Source organism: Pteronotus mesoamericanus, unplaced genomic scaffold, assembly GCF_021234165.1.
Source record: "Pteronotus mesoamericanus isolate MK-2021 breed Mesoamerican mustached bat unplaced genomic scaffold, CSHL_Meso_final scaffold_85, whole genome shotgun sequence".
NCBI classification, from domain to species: Eukaryota; Metazoa; Chordata; class Mammalia; order Chiroptera; family Mormoopidae; genus Pteronotus; species Pteronotus mesoamericanus.
Genome location: NW_026555329.1, coordinates 16,601,299 through 16,619,362, shown reverse-complemented (window position 1 = coordinate 16,619,362; position 18,064 = coordinate 16,601,299). Strand labels below are relative to the sequence as shown.

Below are 18,064 nucleotides of genomic sequence, written 5' to 3'. Positions count from 1 at the left end.
TCCTTCTCTTCAAAGGCTTTTATTTATACATTAGAATAAGAACCACGTTTTAAAGGGCCCCTCTTTCTCTGTCCATAACGCTCCTTGTGATAGCACTTTAATGGAATGTGGCACAGTGAAGTAAGCTAGCCCCAAGGCCACACCTCCTCAAAGAGGGTAGACTATGCAGTCCTGATATGTCTCCTTAAGGAAAAGAGTCAGTGAACAGCCCTCATGATCCTGGGGTCCTCATTTGTGGTCACCCTATACTCAGCTCTATCTCCCTGTCACAGGCAAAATGGCTCGTGCCCTCTGCCCCCAATGACTCACGCCATTCAGATGGCATCATGCTCAAAGTTCCGAATTTCTTCACCTGGTCCGGATGTGGCCCTGCTTGGCCTGGAGACTTCATGAACTAAAAGGACCAGTAGTCTGTCTCTTGTGTCCCCTCCCATCCTCGTGGAACTGGGATAGATAACTGAAAAACCACTGCCATCAGAACGTGGAGGAGTGGGAAATACAGCAGTCACAGAGCGGTAGCAATTCTGATCTCCCTGCGCAGGCCTTTTGGGGACCCCCACCTTGAGTTGAACATAGTAATGAATATTAATTATGCCCACATTCTGCTTTCTGAAGGACTTCCCCGGCCCCCCTGTCTATTGTTCCCCATGCCCATTGGCTCCATCCACCCTTTTTAGAGTTTCTTTCTTTTCTAGTAATGTCCTTGGCCACCCCTGAAATTGGTACTGGAGAACAGGCCTTCTTTGAGGGCCGAGCAGTTTTCTTTGGCAGCTTTCGGTCTGCAGGGCTGTGGTCCTCTCCTGATACAGACTGGTGGTGGTTTTAACAGTACAACTCTCAAAAACTTGGCTCACTGCTTACCTGATTTCTGTCAGCTCCATGTATCAATAGCTAGATCTACAAGTTGGGCTAGAAATGACTCTTAGATTTTCTGTATTTCTCCTCTTTTTTCCCTCTACATGTGCTCCCTCCTTCCTTATTTGAGAGCATCTTTTCTCTACCAGCTTTCAGTTGGAGACCTACCCCCTTCTCTTTTTCCTTAACCATTTATCCTCAGTGAAAGAATTTACTCAGTGCCACATGAATCACACAGAGGTTTTTATATCAGGTGTGATGGCTATACCCTTGATTTGATCCTTACCTGAGGCTAAGTTTTAATCAGCTTTTGTTCCTTCAAAGGCCTTCATTCTATTTTTAACCATTTGGGGTTGAGAAGTCGGTTGCCTCTTCTAGTCTTTTAAGTCTGAATGTGAACCAACCAATTATTTTTTGATATCATATCTTTCTTGCATGGGTTTCTTTTGTCTCACTCAGTTATTTTCTTTTTCAGTACATTCCTTGTCTTTTCATCTTTTCCTTTCACTTTTTCCTCTAATCCTGTTTTTCACCAGTTTCATAGAGGCCATGTCTCTTGTACACTATTGAGGGCGCCAGATCATTTCCGGACTGTTCTAGCGCATCCATCACAATACCCAGTAAGCTCTTTCTTTGAGGATTCCAGAGGCTGTTCCTTTCCTCTTCCAGAACATTTTCTTTTTCACATGGCTTGTGTTTCTATTCTCCATTTTTTATTCCATTAAAAAGTGAAACCTGCCAAATGTGTTTTCTAACAACAAATAGTCTCCTTTACCTTCCTCTTGGACCTACATACAGCTCAGGGCAGGTTGACCTACGCAAATTCCAGTTCGATTCTCAATTTCTCGAAGGCTTTTGCTCAGATGAAATCTTTACTTACCCTCCCTGCTGGATTTTTTTGGTTTGGGTGGAAAATATGAAAACAGAAATGTGGAGCATTTGCTGCCACCACGAGTATTCCTTTCCTTGCTGTCTGTTCCATGCTGTGTTTATGAGGGCTGGCCTCAGACTGTAATGTGTCCTTGTAAGCTCCCTTAAACTGTCCTCCCAGTTGTTTTCTAGGAATGGGTGGCCTGCCTGAATGTGCAAAGATGGGAGGAGGGAGAGCAGAGGTGTGCGTGTGTGCGTGTGTGCGGTTTGGGGACAGCACACAACAATCTCACCAACACAAATATCTCCACTGATGGGAATTTAAAGTTGGCTGCAGTTTTACGGGGGATACAGTTCTTGAGTGTCTGAATCAGATAACCAACTGCAGAGGATGTTTGAAGCGCCTTCGTTTTTTCAGGTGGTCCCAGTTTCACGAGGCCTAAGCTAGTTATGGCATGACAGGGTTTTTTCCCCCCTTTCCTCAATCAAGTGGATGATTTATGTTTATGTTAAATGAAATCCTTCCAGGTTCTGGTGTTATCTTGTTGATTTTAGTTTTACTTGCAGTGATTTCTTGAATTATTTTCTGCATGTTTGGAAATTGAGAGAGGGAACAGGATTCAAGGCACACATGATTTTACACTGCAATTTCTGGCTTTGTCTGCTGGCACCTAGAAAGGAGTGCTTGTGTTTTTAAGTCTGGTAATAGAATTCCTAAACAGTAAATACTAGGATTTTTTTAAAAAAAAGATTGTATTTATTTTCAGAGAGACTGGAAAGGAGGGAGAAAGAGAGGGAGAGAAACATCAGTTGGCTGCCTCTCACACACTGCCAACCAGGGACCTGGACTGCAACAAAGGCATGTGCCCTGGCTGGGAATTGAACCGGGGATCTTTTGGTTCACAGGCTGGTGCTCAATCTACTGAGCCACACCAGCCAGGGCAATATTTTTATATTTGGCTTTTTACTAGCAAGGCAAGAGTTTTACTGTTTCACTTGAACCTGACGTTATCTCATCTTCCGTTTCAGATCCCAGCGGCAGCGATGTTTCACTTCTTCAGGAAGCCTCCAGAGTTGAAAACGCCCTCAACGCCAGAGAAAGAGGCAGATGGGTTTGTCCTTTTAGGTGAGTCTTTTTAAGAAATGAAGTCATAATTCCATGGGTTATTTTTCTTTTAAAAAATTACTTGAAAATTGTAGGGCTTGTTTTCAAAGTTATTTCCTAGCGATTCCAGAATTTATTTATATGAACTCTATAAAAAAAAAAGTTCAGTAATCATTTAGAATATTGTCATCAAGTCCGACTCTTCTTATGTATTGGTTTAGCCATGTTCTGCAAATTGTTTGTAAAATTATCCCTTTTTTTTATGTGATATGCTAGTCAACCTTTTTAATTGTTGAAACCATAAGTCTTGAAGAATCCTTATAATTTTAAGTTCTGTTTTATAAATAGCAAGCCTTTCTTAAATTAGCATTGTAAGGCATCTGAAATATAAATATTTGCTGAACGTAGTACACTTTTCAATTCAATATTAAATAGTGTCTCCTAAATGTTTAAGCCTAGTTTGTTTCCTATTGTAAAATTAATACTACTAATGATTAAGGTTTTAGTGGTTTAAAAAATTATTTCTTCAATCCTATACTTTTCCCAAGGAGAATTCTGAAAAATAACATTTTCTTCATGTCATTGTATCTTTCCCTGAGGAAGGGATTTGTATTCTGGTGAAGAGGAACCAAAACTAGGTTTTGTTTCCCATTGTGGCAGGCACCTTCTGCAACCCTGGACCTCCTCCTGCCAAATTTTGGCTCCTCCTCCAAGAAGATTTGCATGAACTCATAGGGTGTTTACTCCCCAGGATATTTCTCAGGTGTCTTCCCTTCCAGGTTCTGGTTTCCTACCTCTTCCTTTACCCTGGCCCAGTCAGGCAAGGGCGCCCTGACGTTAGTAGGATTGAAGGGTTGTCCTGAATTTCCTCTTAGACCCTCCCAGAGCCAGGGCTCCTGCCATGCCTCTGACCCCACACATTCTGAGGTATGGTGGGTGGGTCTCTGCCTCTTCACCTTTGTCTTTAGGATCTGGCCTCTTGCTGAAATGACACAGAGGTTTTATCTCTCTGGCCCTCTCCCAGTTCTTGGCTTTGATCTCTGGGATATCAGAATAGTGTTTCTCATAGCTAAATGCTACCATACAATTATCCCATCTTTTCCACTGTCAAGTTCTGGCAAGCCTGTGTGTTTTTCTGAATCTGCTTCATATGCCCTGTGACGGGGCAGTAGCTGGGGTGGTCAGAGTTGGTTTTTTTCCTGACCAGATCCCCTACACCTGAAGCAAAATATTGGGGCATAGTCAGACCAGGGCCTGTGATTTTTCTGGGGTGCTGTCTGACTGGAATAAAGTTGGGTGCTGTGGACATGGCTGCTTATCTGGCCTTTCTTAGCATGTCAGGCATTAGTGCCTTGCCTTCAAAGTGAGAACTGACTCTGTCAACACCAACTTCTGTTCCTTGAAAGCTGCCAGCATTGCTTCCCTTTCATTTAACGAATTAGCCTCACTAATAGAAGAACTTCAGGGATATCTCTGGTCTCCTGTGAAGTGTGAAGTTGCTCCTTCTTCAGGAGTTTCACAGTAAATTCTTCTCTGAGAAATTTTTTTTCAATAAAACCTGATTTTTAAAATTCTTCTGTATTCTTTATTGTACAACACCTCTGTAGTCTTAACTTAGGCAGATAACCTTGCTTTTTTCTGTAGTTTCATGAATAGAAATCAAAGTTATTCTTCTTGTTATCAAATAGCTATTTAAGGATGTGAGGTTAATATAGAGAGAATTCAATAGACAGATTAACTGGAGAAAGGCATACAGATTTTTACATGTCCATGGGAGACCTCATAGAAAAATGAAGATCAAAAGAAATGGTAAAACCTAAGTGCTTATATACCATGTTGATTAAAGAGGCAGTTATGGAAAAGTCACTAAAATATGTGGGAGACTGACAGAAGATAAGAGGACTTTAACAAGGTCTGCCTGTATAGTTCTCTTAGCCTCGACTCCCCATCTCTGGTGAGAAGAATGTCTTGTTCCTCCTGGTGTCTTTTATATGGGGGCTTTATCCCTTGCTTTCAGTTCAAAATCAACCTTATGCCAAAGTGGCATATTTTGGGGTGGTGTACCTGCCACCCTTCACCGTTTTGGGCAAGTTATATAACTTCCTGGGTGTCATTTTGCTTATCTAGAAGATGAGCATAGCAGTACAAACTCCTCTTGTTATTGAGGGGATTAAATGAGAGAACGTGTGTAAAATGCTTAGAAAAACCCTGTGACTGGAGTGTTGGCATTATATTGTAATGGGCGGACACAGTACCCTGGAAATGGGGGTGGGTTTGAGCTGGCACGTGCGACTGCAGACTTCCCTCCTTGCCAAACACAGTGGCTGCAAGAGAGGCAAAAGCAAATATGGCCGGCGCTGGCCCTCAGTGGTTGGAAGGCTGGGCACTCCCACTGGCTTTCATCAGTGCATCGAATTCTGGGAGAGGGCTTTTAAATAGAGCGCCTCAGAAGCAAAAAGTCAGTGGTCTGGTGGGGGTGGGGGTGCCCATGGTGGCCAGCGTAGGAAGAGGGCACCAGGATTGGATGCCTGGGGGCACAGATTCTGAAAGGCCTGAAGCTGGACCCCCTAAGCCACCTACATTCACAATGCTTCTGGGTGGGAAAAGAGGTTCCTGGCACAACCTTGAAGTGAGCTGGCAGAGGGTGACAGGGTGATTTTTCTTTTGGTATCTTAGAGGAGATGGGTTTTCAGGAAGAAACTTGCCATTATTTCCAAAGACCTTGGTGATAATAGCACTGTGAACAGATATTTGTTCTTGCGTTACTTTCGGTTCTTGAACCTCTGTAGTAGTATAATGACAAATGGTGAAATAGCTATTTTTGATGTCCTACTCTGACTTTTTCTTTCCTTTTACTTTTGTTACCCAGATATTTTAGGCAGAAACTTTTCATTAAATACAAGATTCCTTCCTTTTTCACTTAACTCTGTCTTTGGAGATTTGCCTGGTAGGTAGCAGATAGTAGGACCCTGCCCGCCGCCCCCCGCCCCGCACCCCCCGCCCCCTGCCCCCATCCCTGCACTGGTTGGGTTTGGTAACAATATCTCCATATACAGGTGAGGACTTTTCCAAGTTCCTCCTGCTAACACAGCAGATCTGAAATTAGCCCAGGCATTCTGTCTTCAGCGCTTGCCTCCTACCCTCTTAAACACTAAGCTATCTATTTTTTAAAAGTGTCATATTATCATTTTTAATTTTAAGACATTATTGACATTTTTGAGATTAAAATAAAATTAAATTGCGTTCCTCATTGTTTCAAAGAGAAAGTCCTGATTTTTTTTGTTTGTTTTTAATAAAAGAGGATTGGTATATTACTGTTCTTAAAGTTTGGCTTTAATTTTGACTACCTCCAAATTTTCACTATTTAATATTTTAAATATATAAGGTATTATAGAAATCTGTAATCCTTTTAATGACGTTGAGGTTGGAAGATGTTATACATTGTTTAGTTAGCAAAAAAAATCCTTCAGCAGAGAAGGACTTAACTGAATTGACTGATAAAACTCAGGACAGATTACTAGGAATATAGTTAATTGTGTTTAAAAAGAATGATAATGTCTTTTTTTTAAAAAAATAATTTGTTTTGCTGATTTGCTCTTTTTTATTATATGGTTCTATACTGACATACATTTCTACTTTAGTCTCAGAGCATACCATGGAAGAAGATATTTTGGAAATGCCAAATAGGTCAAATGATAGGTTTGAAATGCTATTATTAACATGGCTCCGTACTTACACACATGTACTTTGGTTATCATGTATCTGTATAGCTTTCTTTGTCCTCATGTGCGATGGATAGCATTGCAGGGAAATAAAAGCATGTGACTGGCTTAACTTCTAAATGATGCAACCAACTGAAGACTTAGAAACATGATTATAATATGGCAACAACTTCTTATCAATATGTAGTCTACAGAATTTTAAAAATTATCATTGTGCGTGGCCATTACAACCTGTTTCTAACAAGGCCAGAGTAAATTATGTTGTTAAAAGTATAAATTATCTATTTTTTTTCCCCCCACTTAAGAATACCTTTTCCCCTAGGCAGCTCTTCTTGTTTAGCACAAATAGGTTTTAGGTCACAATTATTAGATGGCATTGCTGAGTTGCTAAAGTAAACACCTTGGGACCTGAAATTCAAGGCCCAGGCAGAGCCTAGGTACTTCTGTTGATAATAGGAATACCTTGGCTGTTCATATACAATTAGCTCACTTTTGGATGTAAAACTTCTCTGTTAATTTATCCTTTGTAGAATGTTGAGTGTGCTGAATAAGAATAAGGAAAAAGAAACACCTAGTGGAAAAACATCCTTTCCCTTGTAACCAGCTCCCCTTCACATAAGAAGGTAATAGCTATTCATTCATCAGAAATGAAGTTGAAGTAATCCTCCAGGGCACTCATTTTACACAAAAACAAGTTGCAGTTTTCATTTGCATCACTGGGTGGCGATTTTTCTTAGTCTTATGCTGCTGTTTAAAACCCCAGCAAGCATGGTACTATTTGTCATTAGCAGGGTTTTATCCTGTTATGACATGTTTAATTGTACTTTTAAGACATTATCTTTAAGTTGATTACAAATTTGCTACTGTAGTGTACAACCTCGTAGTTATTTTAAATTAGGAAAAAGGGGTATCTGTTGTCAAGATATTGGCATGTAATTCCTTTCAAAACTAAGACAAAAGCATGAATTAGCTTAATATGCTATAGCTAAGTGAAGGAAAAATAACAGCAACAATCGCCCCACCCCAGAATATCAAATGAAAAGGGATGATTTAAATTACTGTTGTTCAGTGATACTATTGACCAGATATTGAATATAACTTTGAAGCAGGCAGAATGAATTGGGCAGGAACTATTTCAGAGATTAAAGGAATTGGATTACAGTTCAACTGCAATTCATCATGTTTTTCAGAATATGCAGGTGCTTCTTAAAGGAGGGCGTAAGCACTTCTAGTTTTAAGCTAATTATTTTGTAAAACTCATTGAATTTAGAATCAGAGTTTAGTAATTCACAGCAGCTTGGATTTTATCTTTTAAGTATTGATATTGAAATATGTAACTTATTCTCACCTTCTGTTTTCCAGTTTAAATGATAAATCAGATCTTGAAATGTAGTGGGTTATTTTTAAGATTGTTTCCTACTGAATTCCTCATCCTGGGAATCATTCAAACCATGTATGCACACTAAAATTAAACTATTATGTTTTTTTATGGAGCTTTTTAGGTAATCTCTTCATCTCTGTGTTCTTTATTTAGAAGTGGAAATTTAATTGTATACAGTAAAAATTTACATTCCAAGGAATGAGGGATAGTAAGGCACTTTGATCATGAGTGGGACTGAAGGCTTTAATTAAAACAATGGCAAAACTAAACAGATTTTCAGCACATGCCTCCTATTTTTACTCCCTGTTCTTACAATAGAAGTATATCAAATCTTTAAAAAAATATAGCCTTTGCGGATTAAAAAGCAATTTACCTTCTCGATATCCCTTTACCCATGTATTTGATATCCACTAAAACTCAAATGAAAATTAATTTACTTTCTGACCTTTCAATTCTAAAGCAGTTTGCTGGATTTTTCAACTAACTCCATTATTCAATTGCTTATTTTCCATTAAGAACTGTGGAATTGTATGTCTAATGGATAGAACTAACAGAATTTGCACATTTGTTGATTCTGGTTCATCTGTTAACCGAGAGGCACTTAGAGAAGAAAATGTTCAGGCAAGACTGTCCCACGGAGTGTGAGTGTGTGTTGGTTGATGGGGGAGCACCGTCCTGCCTTATCTTTCTTGAATGTGCAGAGTGAGAGGGAACTTCATGGGGCAGGGAGAGGTGCCAACTGTACTGACAGGGAGAACTGAGCCCTCTGTTTCATGCAATTTATTGTGAGAAAGTCATTCATTCTTCCTGGGGCTCAATAGACTCAGCTGACCCAAATGTAAATTAAGGCTCTGTCTCCCTAACTGCAGTGTTCTGACCCTCCTGTGCAGTATAGGGCACTTTGAATATATTCTGGTACTGGGACCCCATCCCTAAATTCTGATTAGATGGGTCTGGGGTTTGGCCTGGACACTTTCTTTTTTCCCCCACCCCGAGTTCCCCAGGGTAGTTGAGATGTGCAAGCAGGGCTGAGAGCCACTGCAGTTCACTCTCTATAATTCAGTAATTGTACACCATCCAATAATGTGTTTAAGACACTTCGAAAAAGACCTCATAAAAATACAAAGTTACAGTTTCTCTTCCACCGTAGTTAAGCCATAAACAAACAAAAAGCAAATAAAACCACCAAATTCCTAGGTTAAACACACTTCCTTTCAAACATTAAGTAGGCAAAGAGCAGAAAGCTTCAAAATTCTAAGAAATGAAGTCCGTTTCTAAGAGTAATATATTTGGAAACTTAAAGGTGTATATGTGTATTTAAATCAGTAGAGAAGTTAGGAAGTATTTTATTAATTATACAAATGTGAATTCCAGGTGGACCATGACTCCTTTTGTCTTAGCTATAGTGTATCTAGATTGACTTGAGGTAAAATTATTTGACAGATTAGCACCCATAAACTTTTCAGAGCAACTCTGAGGTATTACTTCTTTGAACTAAAAACTTCAGGCAGTCATATTTTTAGTATAGCTATTTGGGAGTAATTGACTGGTTTACTACCGTCCTGTTTCCTTCAGCAGGGAAAAAAAATGTAAGTATGCACACCCTGTTACATAGATGGAGCCTGCTCTAGTATTCCCTTGGAGGATTTCAGAGTGTTCTGTCTTCCACATCTGAGGCTATGTAACTAAGAAATTGGCATGCCTGCCTTTATATTTTAACTTAAAGTTTATTCTTATTTCTTTCTGTTGAGGAAATAAATAATGAGGGTGAGATTTAAGTACAGTGTACACAGTGTGAAGATTATAACTTGTACCAGTAATTCATGTAGGGTTGGGGGACCTAACTGTTATCTTCCTGGTAATCTTAGTAATACTGCAATAGTGTTTTATATTTAAGTGGTCATGTTATTCAGCTTCTGTTTTTTTTTCTCCCTTTGAGGGCAACCAAAGCATATTATGAATGAAAGAATTCCTATTGGGGTTACACATTAATCTTTATAAATGTGAATTGATGAGAATTTTAAGCATTTTTTTGTTTATTATATCATGGTGGAATTATGGCATTACCTCAGAATAGCATTATCTAATAAATTAAACTGGAAGACACCCTAACTTTGTGTGATACAATCTTTTCATATTGTAGAATCATTGTGTGAACATTCCTGATGTCCACCTTGTCTGTCCCGGGCTCTCTGCTCCTTGTTAAAGGTGCTGCAGATTCCTGGGCCTGGCCCATACCTAGTGAAACAGAGCCCTTGGAGCGATAGACTGAGAATCAGCATTTTGAAACCATTGCAGGTGATTTTTATGTGTGCTGATGTTTGGGAATTATTGGAATACTTATTTTATAATGTGCCGTGGGAGAAAAAAGCCTTCCAAGAGGTGAGACAGACTGTGTAAAGTATGTAGATTAAGAAGAATCCCGGCCATTTACAGGGCCAGGGAAACATTCTTGGCTAACCAGAGAGGGTATGTCAGTGCTACTGAAGTAAAATGAGTGCAGGGGGCAGGTTTGTTAGGGAGGCTTGTGTGCCATTCTGAGACATTAGCATTTTACCCCACTGACAGTAATGAACTATTGGATATCTGTCCATTTTAAAGCAGTGAAGTAGTGTTTTGTTTTGCTTTTTTATCACAAATTTATTAACAATTTTCAAAAAGATTTTATTTATTTATTTTGAGACAGAGGGGAAGGGAAGGAGAAAGAGACAGAAACATCAATGTGTGGTTGCCTCTCACCTTATCCCCTCTGGGGACCTGGCCCGCAACTCAGGTATGTGTCCTGACTGGGAATCAAACAGGCAACCCTTCAGTTCTCAGGCCAGTGCTCAATCCACTGAGCCACACCAGCCGCGGCAAATTTCTTAACAGTTTTTAAACACAAAATTGTTAGTTTCATCACAATTGAGAATTATTTTTAAATTTTCATTTTTAATATTTTTAATGATGATTGCAGCATCATCTCCTGAATACTTCAGTGAAAAAGTGTACAAGAGTACTCATACCAGGTTGACAGGATAAGACAGCAAAAGAACAGCAAACCAATGAATTATACAAGACCATCATGCTGCACGTCATCTATCAAACACCTTAAGTCTAACCTTTCCAATATTGTTTAGCTTCAACATTACATAGGGGCCAAAGCTAATAGTTGTCCTTCAGTAGGTTTCCCTTATTTCCTTAGTAGCATATTACGTTGCCATGTGGCCATTTTGCAGTTGAAGTTTCTGGCCAATGGGATGTAAGAAAAAACATGAGATTGCAGGATCTAGGAGAACTTTTGAGAACACAGCAGGTAGAATATGGATGTGACGAGGTGGTGGAGTTCTGGTTGCCACCTTGGACCATGATGACTAGAGTACCTTGTGAGGATAACCCAAGAGTAAGCTGGGAAAAGCCTGGGTCCTTGAAGGCTGTGGAGCTGCCATACCAGCCTTACATGTTTTCCTGCGATCCTTCTTTATGTGAGGAGACAGGAATAAATTTCTGTTCTCTGTGAGCCACTATTTTATTTTGTCATTTGCAGATGAACTAAACCCTAACTAATATAGGTACTGAATAGGAAATCATAATATTTGGATTCTAATTTCTATCATTTCCTTGCTGTGGGATCAAACAAGCTATTACTATTTCAGCCTGATTTTCCTTACATATAAAATGTAATAGCATTATGGTTTTGTCATCACATTATTAGATGAGATAATAAGACGGAACTATACACAGACTTCTTTAGTGACGAAAGTGAGTACGAAGAAGTTTTTATTCACTTGCTCTTTCTGATAAATTCAATGAAATGCTTGGGAGAATGATTCTGAGACATCGCCCAGGCTTAGCTGGAAAGAAGGTCCTGATCATCAATGATATATATGGACAAAGGAATGGGGAGCACCCAGCCAGTGCCACATTAGGCCTTTTGCCAACTCAAGACTCATAGGCCACTGCATGTTTGTGTGAAAAGTTCACCAGAATGTCCATTCATAGCCATCAAAAGCTGAAGAGTTTAAATTATTCATTAACTAGTGAGACATTTTTAAAAGAATTAAGAATTGCTACCACACTCTGGTTATCAGTTCAATTAGAAATGGATTCATTTCCTACAATTGGTATTTCCATCAAAAATGGCATATACTTTCATGGATATATATGTGTGTGTATATCATATTTTTAATGATAAATATTAAGTGTATTATACAAATGCTTTATAGTACTAATGACTTAAAGAAGTCATTGTTCTGAAAATTTTCACCATTTTAAGTTAAATAGCTCAGCTCCAAAGTTATAGAATGACTTATTTTTATTTCTTTTTTTTATTATTTCCTAAAACACAAGCCAAAAGTATGCTTGGTGTCACCAAAGGAAAACTGTAACATTTAAAATAGTTTGCTGATGATGGATTGCTTGAAGGAACTGAAAAAAAAAAAAACTGTGATAACCAGCCAGTCCCTGTTGCCATTGCTGTGTTCGGGGTTCTTAGCCATGGTGAATTTGGGGGGCTGAGTGGAGTGGTCGATAAGCCTCCTGAAATTATAGGCAAAATTTTGTATTTGTATTTTTCGGGGGAGGAGGGTCTTTGCATTTAATCAGATTCTCAAAGGTCTATGAGCGTAAGAAAGTTAAAGAACCACTTTTCTAGATGGTGCTATGTATACCAATGTTTACTAGCCACTTGGACTGTGGTATCATAGGGTATTTTATTTTAATGTCAGAAGTAGCATAGTCATTGTCAGAGGTGGCTTACATATTGCTGGCCGATTTTACTACTTTTGCTACAGAAAATAAAATGACTTTAGAGCAGCTAAATAAAAATTAGGGAATAGTTACTATAATGTAAGATATACAGCAGATAAGGATACAATGTAGGTGGCAAGACATACAAAAAATAAAAGTTTAAGTAACATTACAAGGCAATGCTATCAAACACTTAAGGTGTCTAGTAGAATGACTTGCAAGCCTGGCGGTCCCACGCAGTTCATCAGTTTATTGTTGTTTCTCTATCTTATGGTGTCAGTCGAGTATGAGTGATGCAGTCAGGGCACTAGGCTACAATTCATTGTTTTCATTAAAAAGTAGGCAAATGATAATGGGAATGTACAGCAAAGAGTGATTGGAGAACTTTTTACTTGTTATATTAAACATGTAATTAAGAATTAGTAATGACAGTTTACTCTTGGTTTGCCTTTGCATGAACCTCTCAGTGTTCTAATCAGGATGTTTTTATGCTACCAGACCCATAGCTGAGCATTTCCTTATACTGAGGGCGTGGCCTCTTTCACTTTGTCTGTATCCTGTTCAGTCTTCAGATCTTAGATGAAATTCTGTCTCTAGGTATCTATAGTCTCTAGACAGCTCTGTCTTTGATCTCATGTTGTACATTTTCTCCTGTCATTTATTTGTTTCTTAATCACATAGTATCTTGTAACAGTTCCTATATTATTGTCTTGTAATGTTATGGAAACTTCTATTTTTGTATGTCTTGCTCCTGGGTTGTAACCTCCTATTACATACAGCTGAAAATGTCTAGAGCCGTGATTTTCAACCTTTTTCATCTCACGGCACGTATAAATTAATTACTAAAATTCTGTGGCACACCAAAATATATATATTTTTGCTGATCTGACAAAATAGAGATATTTTTGATTGATTTACAAAAAATAACAATTATAGCAATTACCTATCCTCATTTTTATTCCAAAGTGACATTTTAAAAAATCGGGTACCTTTATTTGCATGTAAGAATTTCTGGTATAAAGAATTAATCAATCAGATGCAACCTTATTATGCAATGTGACCAGTAAGATGCAACTCTGTTACATGACCTACATATTGGGTTGGCCAAAAAGTTCATTTGTTTTTTCCGTAAGATGGCTCTAGTTGTCTTTAACTTCATTCAAACAGTTTTGTTAGAATGTATTGTAACAGCTGTCATAGCAGTGTGCATTTAAAAAAAAACTTATCAAATTGGTTAATTTTTGTGTAGCCATTTAAATATTGAAGATGGAAGAAAATATGCAACATTTTTGGAATACTATGTTTTATTATTTGAAGAGACGTAAAAATGCAACTGAAACACAAAGATATGTGTAGTGTATGGAGAAGGTGCTGTGACTAATCAAACATGTCAAAAGTGGTTTGCAAAGTGTCGTGCTGGAGATTTCTTGCTGGACAATGCTCAACAGTTGGTCTGGTAGACCAGTTGAAGTTGACAGTGATGAAATCAAGACATCAATTGAGAACAATCAACATTATACCATGCAGGGGATAGCCAATGTACTCAAAATATCCAAATCGATAAAGTTATAGATGAAAATGAAGAAAGTGTCTTGTATTTTACGGAAAAAACTAAACAGACTTTTTGGCCAACCCAATATTTATGGTTCAAGACAGGGTGTGTACACCAGTCAGCTATTATTGTGTTGGCTGTTGTCATTTTTACTAGTCAGTCTAAGGGAAAAGAGGTCACTGTCCTTGACTAAATAGTCAGGTTTGCATGTTTTAAAAATTCTTGTGGCGCGCCAGTTGAAAATAACTGGTTTAGACTGATGTTTGACAGGTGTGGCTGTAATGTTACATCTTCTTTTTGGTAAAACTCACTTTTGGTTTTTAATGTCCAGACTTCATGAAATCTCTCTCCCTCTCTCTCTCTCTCACTCTCTCAATAAAGTTCTTCAGTTGATATCTATATAGGGAGAGTTTATATTTCTATTCTCCAAAACTCAATTTTTAATCAAACAATGTGTGGCACTATCCTCAAGTTACATTTCAAATAAAATGAATAGATTGTCAGAGTCAGGTTTGAAAGGTATGCCAAGTGGCATCGAAAGGGATGTGCATCTTGGGTATTGCTGGTACCAAGGGAGGCCATGTCACTGCTATGTGTCACTGGAGGTGACCAAGCATATTAATTGTTGGGTGACCAGGAAGCTGTTTAATATCCTGACATAATAGTTTGCAACTTTATTTTAGTTATGTTTTGAGAAATTGGTTGGTATGTTTAGAGTGATATGCAACACATTGTAGTTTTTCCTTTCTAAAGCAAAGGGGAATAGGCATTTTCTTACACATCCAAGTTTCAGGAGTGGATTGACATTAAGCAAGAGATTCCTGTACTAACCTGAACCAGCTATTTTATTAAGTCAGCAATCCTGCTAGTGCTAATACCTAATATAGTCTTCAACTCAATATAGTTTTAAGTTAATATAGTCTTAAAGCAACTCACCAATGTGACTCACATATCTTTATGTGTTACATATTTAGAAGTGTACTATTTCCAAAAATGCTAAAGGCAATAAATGAAATCATAATGCTTTTTTTAAACATGAAAATTTGGGAGAAAAATTGAAGCGTATGTATGCTTTTACATCCCAAATTTATAGTTCTAAAGTCACATTTTAAAGTATAAAATCAATTTTATATTGTTTTTTTACTTGAATGGCATGTTAATCATGCCCAATATGTTGAATTTTAAAGAAGAGCTTTTAAAGGTGATAATAAAAATGTCATTAATCTTATTGTTAAATGTTTACATTTTTATTATCAATTGAGCTATGATTCATAACATTTGGCATTAGAGGGTAAGAGTGTTACAGAATATCATTTTTAGGGCTGAAAAGGCATTTTAGGAATACTTCTAAACAGCCTCATATATGAATATTTCTGATTGAGAGTTGTATATTCAGAATAGTTTAAAGTATGTAAATTTTTTTGTTAAGGAGAGAAAGGAAGATAAATATAGTATAGAACCTACTTTATATAAAATACCAAATTATGGTATGAAACAATTATAGTAAAAGCATTGCCTTCAGAATGAGATATAAATGCCTTTCTAGCCTGTGGGCATCTTTTTATTGCTAGAGTTGGTTTAAATTTACCACCACAAAAATTCAATTATGGTTTTCTACCTGTTATGAAAATATGCTATGCAGTCAAATATATTTTGATATTCTCAGTTCAGATATACTTGAACATTTTCCATTCCCCAAAGTAGTGCCGTTTCTTTCAGCTGTTTTTTAGGTCTCCAAGGTTATAGGCCCTTGAAGCATGCAGAGCTCAGCGTGGTACAGACCTGGATTTCTCAGGCTGCGTTCCGCATGCACCCCCCTGGCACTGGGCGGAGGTGCGGTACCGCTGCATTGTCTTCTCACAGTTGGTAGGGAAAAAGTGAGCTGATGGAATTTCAGGGTTTTTTGTTTTGAAATTTTCCTTACATTCTAGAGAGAGCCACCATTGATTTTACAAGCAGGTATTAGGCAGATAACATGTATGGACAAGGAGCAAGTTGTTATCAAAGAAATAATTTGTAGAGGGACAATCACATTTTTGGCTCTTCTGTTCTTTGAACATTTATAGTCCGAATCATGGTTTTATATTCTACCTTATAACTTGTAAAATAAAACAAATTGAACATTTACAGCAGTTTAAATGGAAGACTACTAAACTTAAAATTTTGCCTAAAATAGTTTGTATGATATAATTTAAAATAGCAATATTTTATAATGTTTTACAAAGAGCATTTTGACTCCCAGGTGCTTCAGGATATTCGCTATGTGAAAAGATTACATTTTAAAGAAGATGGGAACTCTGCAGCTTTTTTTTCCCTCATTTTACGCAGATCAGATTTTACTTTACTGGGGCACAGAGTCCTCATCGGGTGAATGAGACACTAAATTGGATTTTTATTTCTAAAGTTTTAGTTTGTTTTTAATAGCTTAACATTTTAGGGATACTTTTTTTTGGTTCTATATATTTAAAGAGACTGACAGATCTCTCAGTTTATTCTAATCTCTGTTCGTATAAATGGATGGCACTAAAGCATTTTCTGTTACATTGGGTTCTTTTTCAGAAGTGCGTGATAAGTTTATCAGCTACAAAACAGTTCAAAGATTTTTTTTTTTTTTTTTTAGTTAAAATTTTATCTGGCTAGTAGTCCCAATTTAGCCCTGACTGATCTTTTATTCAAATACTCATGGAAACAGAGGGAAAATTTTGATAACCGTACCAAAACTTAAGGGGGACCGACAGCTTAATACCAGAACCTGGATGCAGTTAGACTGAGACAAAACTAGCCCATCTTCTACTCAGAAAACGGTACGTGGAGAGTTAGTTACATCTTAAAAACATAGAACCTGGCAGTTCCTCTTGAGCCCTGGGTTGGTTCTGCGAAGGATACTGTCCTTTGTTCCCTAGTCTCGCGCTTCCCTCACATTCACCACCATCTTTCTTCATTCTGGGAAACAGCTGGCCAGCGAGTGGACGAGGGCCAGTGGTGCTGGAGGGCAAGAGGGGAGGTAGAGGCAGGAGCAGAGATGAAATTGGTGCTGGTACTCATGATGTTGGAAATTTTAATTTTTTTAATGTACTCCCGAGGACCAGGTGGTAGCAATAAGAGGAAAAAGACATCCTGAGAGAGAAGAGTTCCACTGGGTGAACGCCCAGGACAGACATGCAAGTGATTTGAGTGCTACGTGCACCAGCCTGCTGCCAGCTGGTGGGGATTTTTTTTTAATTGAAGTATAATTGGCATACAATATCCTATTAGTTTCAGGTGTATATCATAATGATTGAATATTTATATATATTACTAAGTGGTCACCACAATAAGTCTAGTTACCATCTGTCACCCTAGAAAGTGATGACAGTGTTAATGACTCTACTCCCTGTGCTGTACATCACACCCCTCAGCTGGTGGGAATTTATATTTGCACAATCTTTCTGGAAGACAAATTGGCAGTACGTGTCAGAAACTTTAAAGAAGTAGATCCCCCTGCCCTGACCTGTGTGGCTCAGTTGGTTGGGTGTTGCACTGCAAAGCCAAAGGTGCCGGTTGGATTCCCAGTCAGTGCGCGTGCCTGAATCGCAGGTCTGGTCCCTGATCAGGGCACAAACAAGAGGTCACCCACTGGCATTTCTCTCTCACAGTGATCTTTCTCTCCCTCTTCCCCCCTCTCTAAAAGTAAATAAAATCTTGAAAAACAAAGTAGATCCCCTTTGCCTTAGAAATTCTACTTTTATTAATTTATCACCAAATGTAAGCAAATGCAGTTTATAAGATGGTATGTTCAGCATGAACCTTTTTGTTGTATGTAGTTTATATGTCTAAAAGTCTCTGGAAGGAAAAACACTTATTTACCTATG

The 18,064-nt window shown here is 38.1% G+C and overlaps 1 protein-coding gene across 1 annotated transcript in view; it reads left to right on the top strand.

Annotated features, from left to right (window-relative positions):
* Window positions 1–18,064, top strand: part of UMAD1 (UBAP1-MVB12-associated (UMA) domain containing 1) — a 206,565-nt gene that overhangs the window by 18,424 nt on the left and 170,077 nt on the right. Inside the window, exon 2 of the mRNA XM_054564090.1 lies at window positions 2,755–2,851. Within this exon, the coding sequence (XP_054420065.1) occupies window positions 2,770–2,851 (82 nt within the window). The 5' untranslated portion in view covers window positions 2,755–2,769. The remainder of the gene's footprint in view (window positions 1–2,754; window positions 2,852–18,064) is intronic.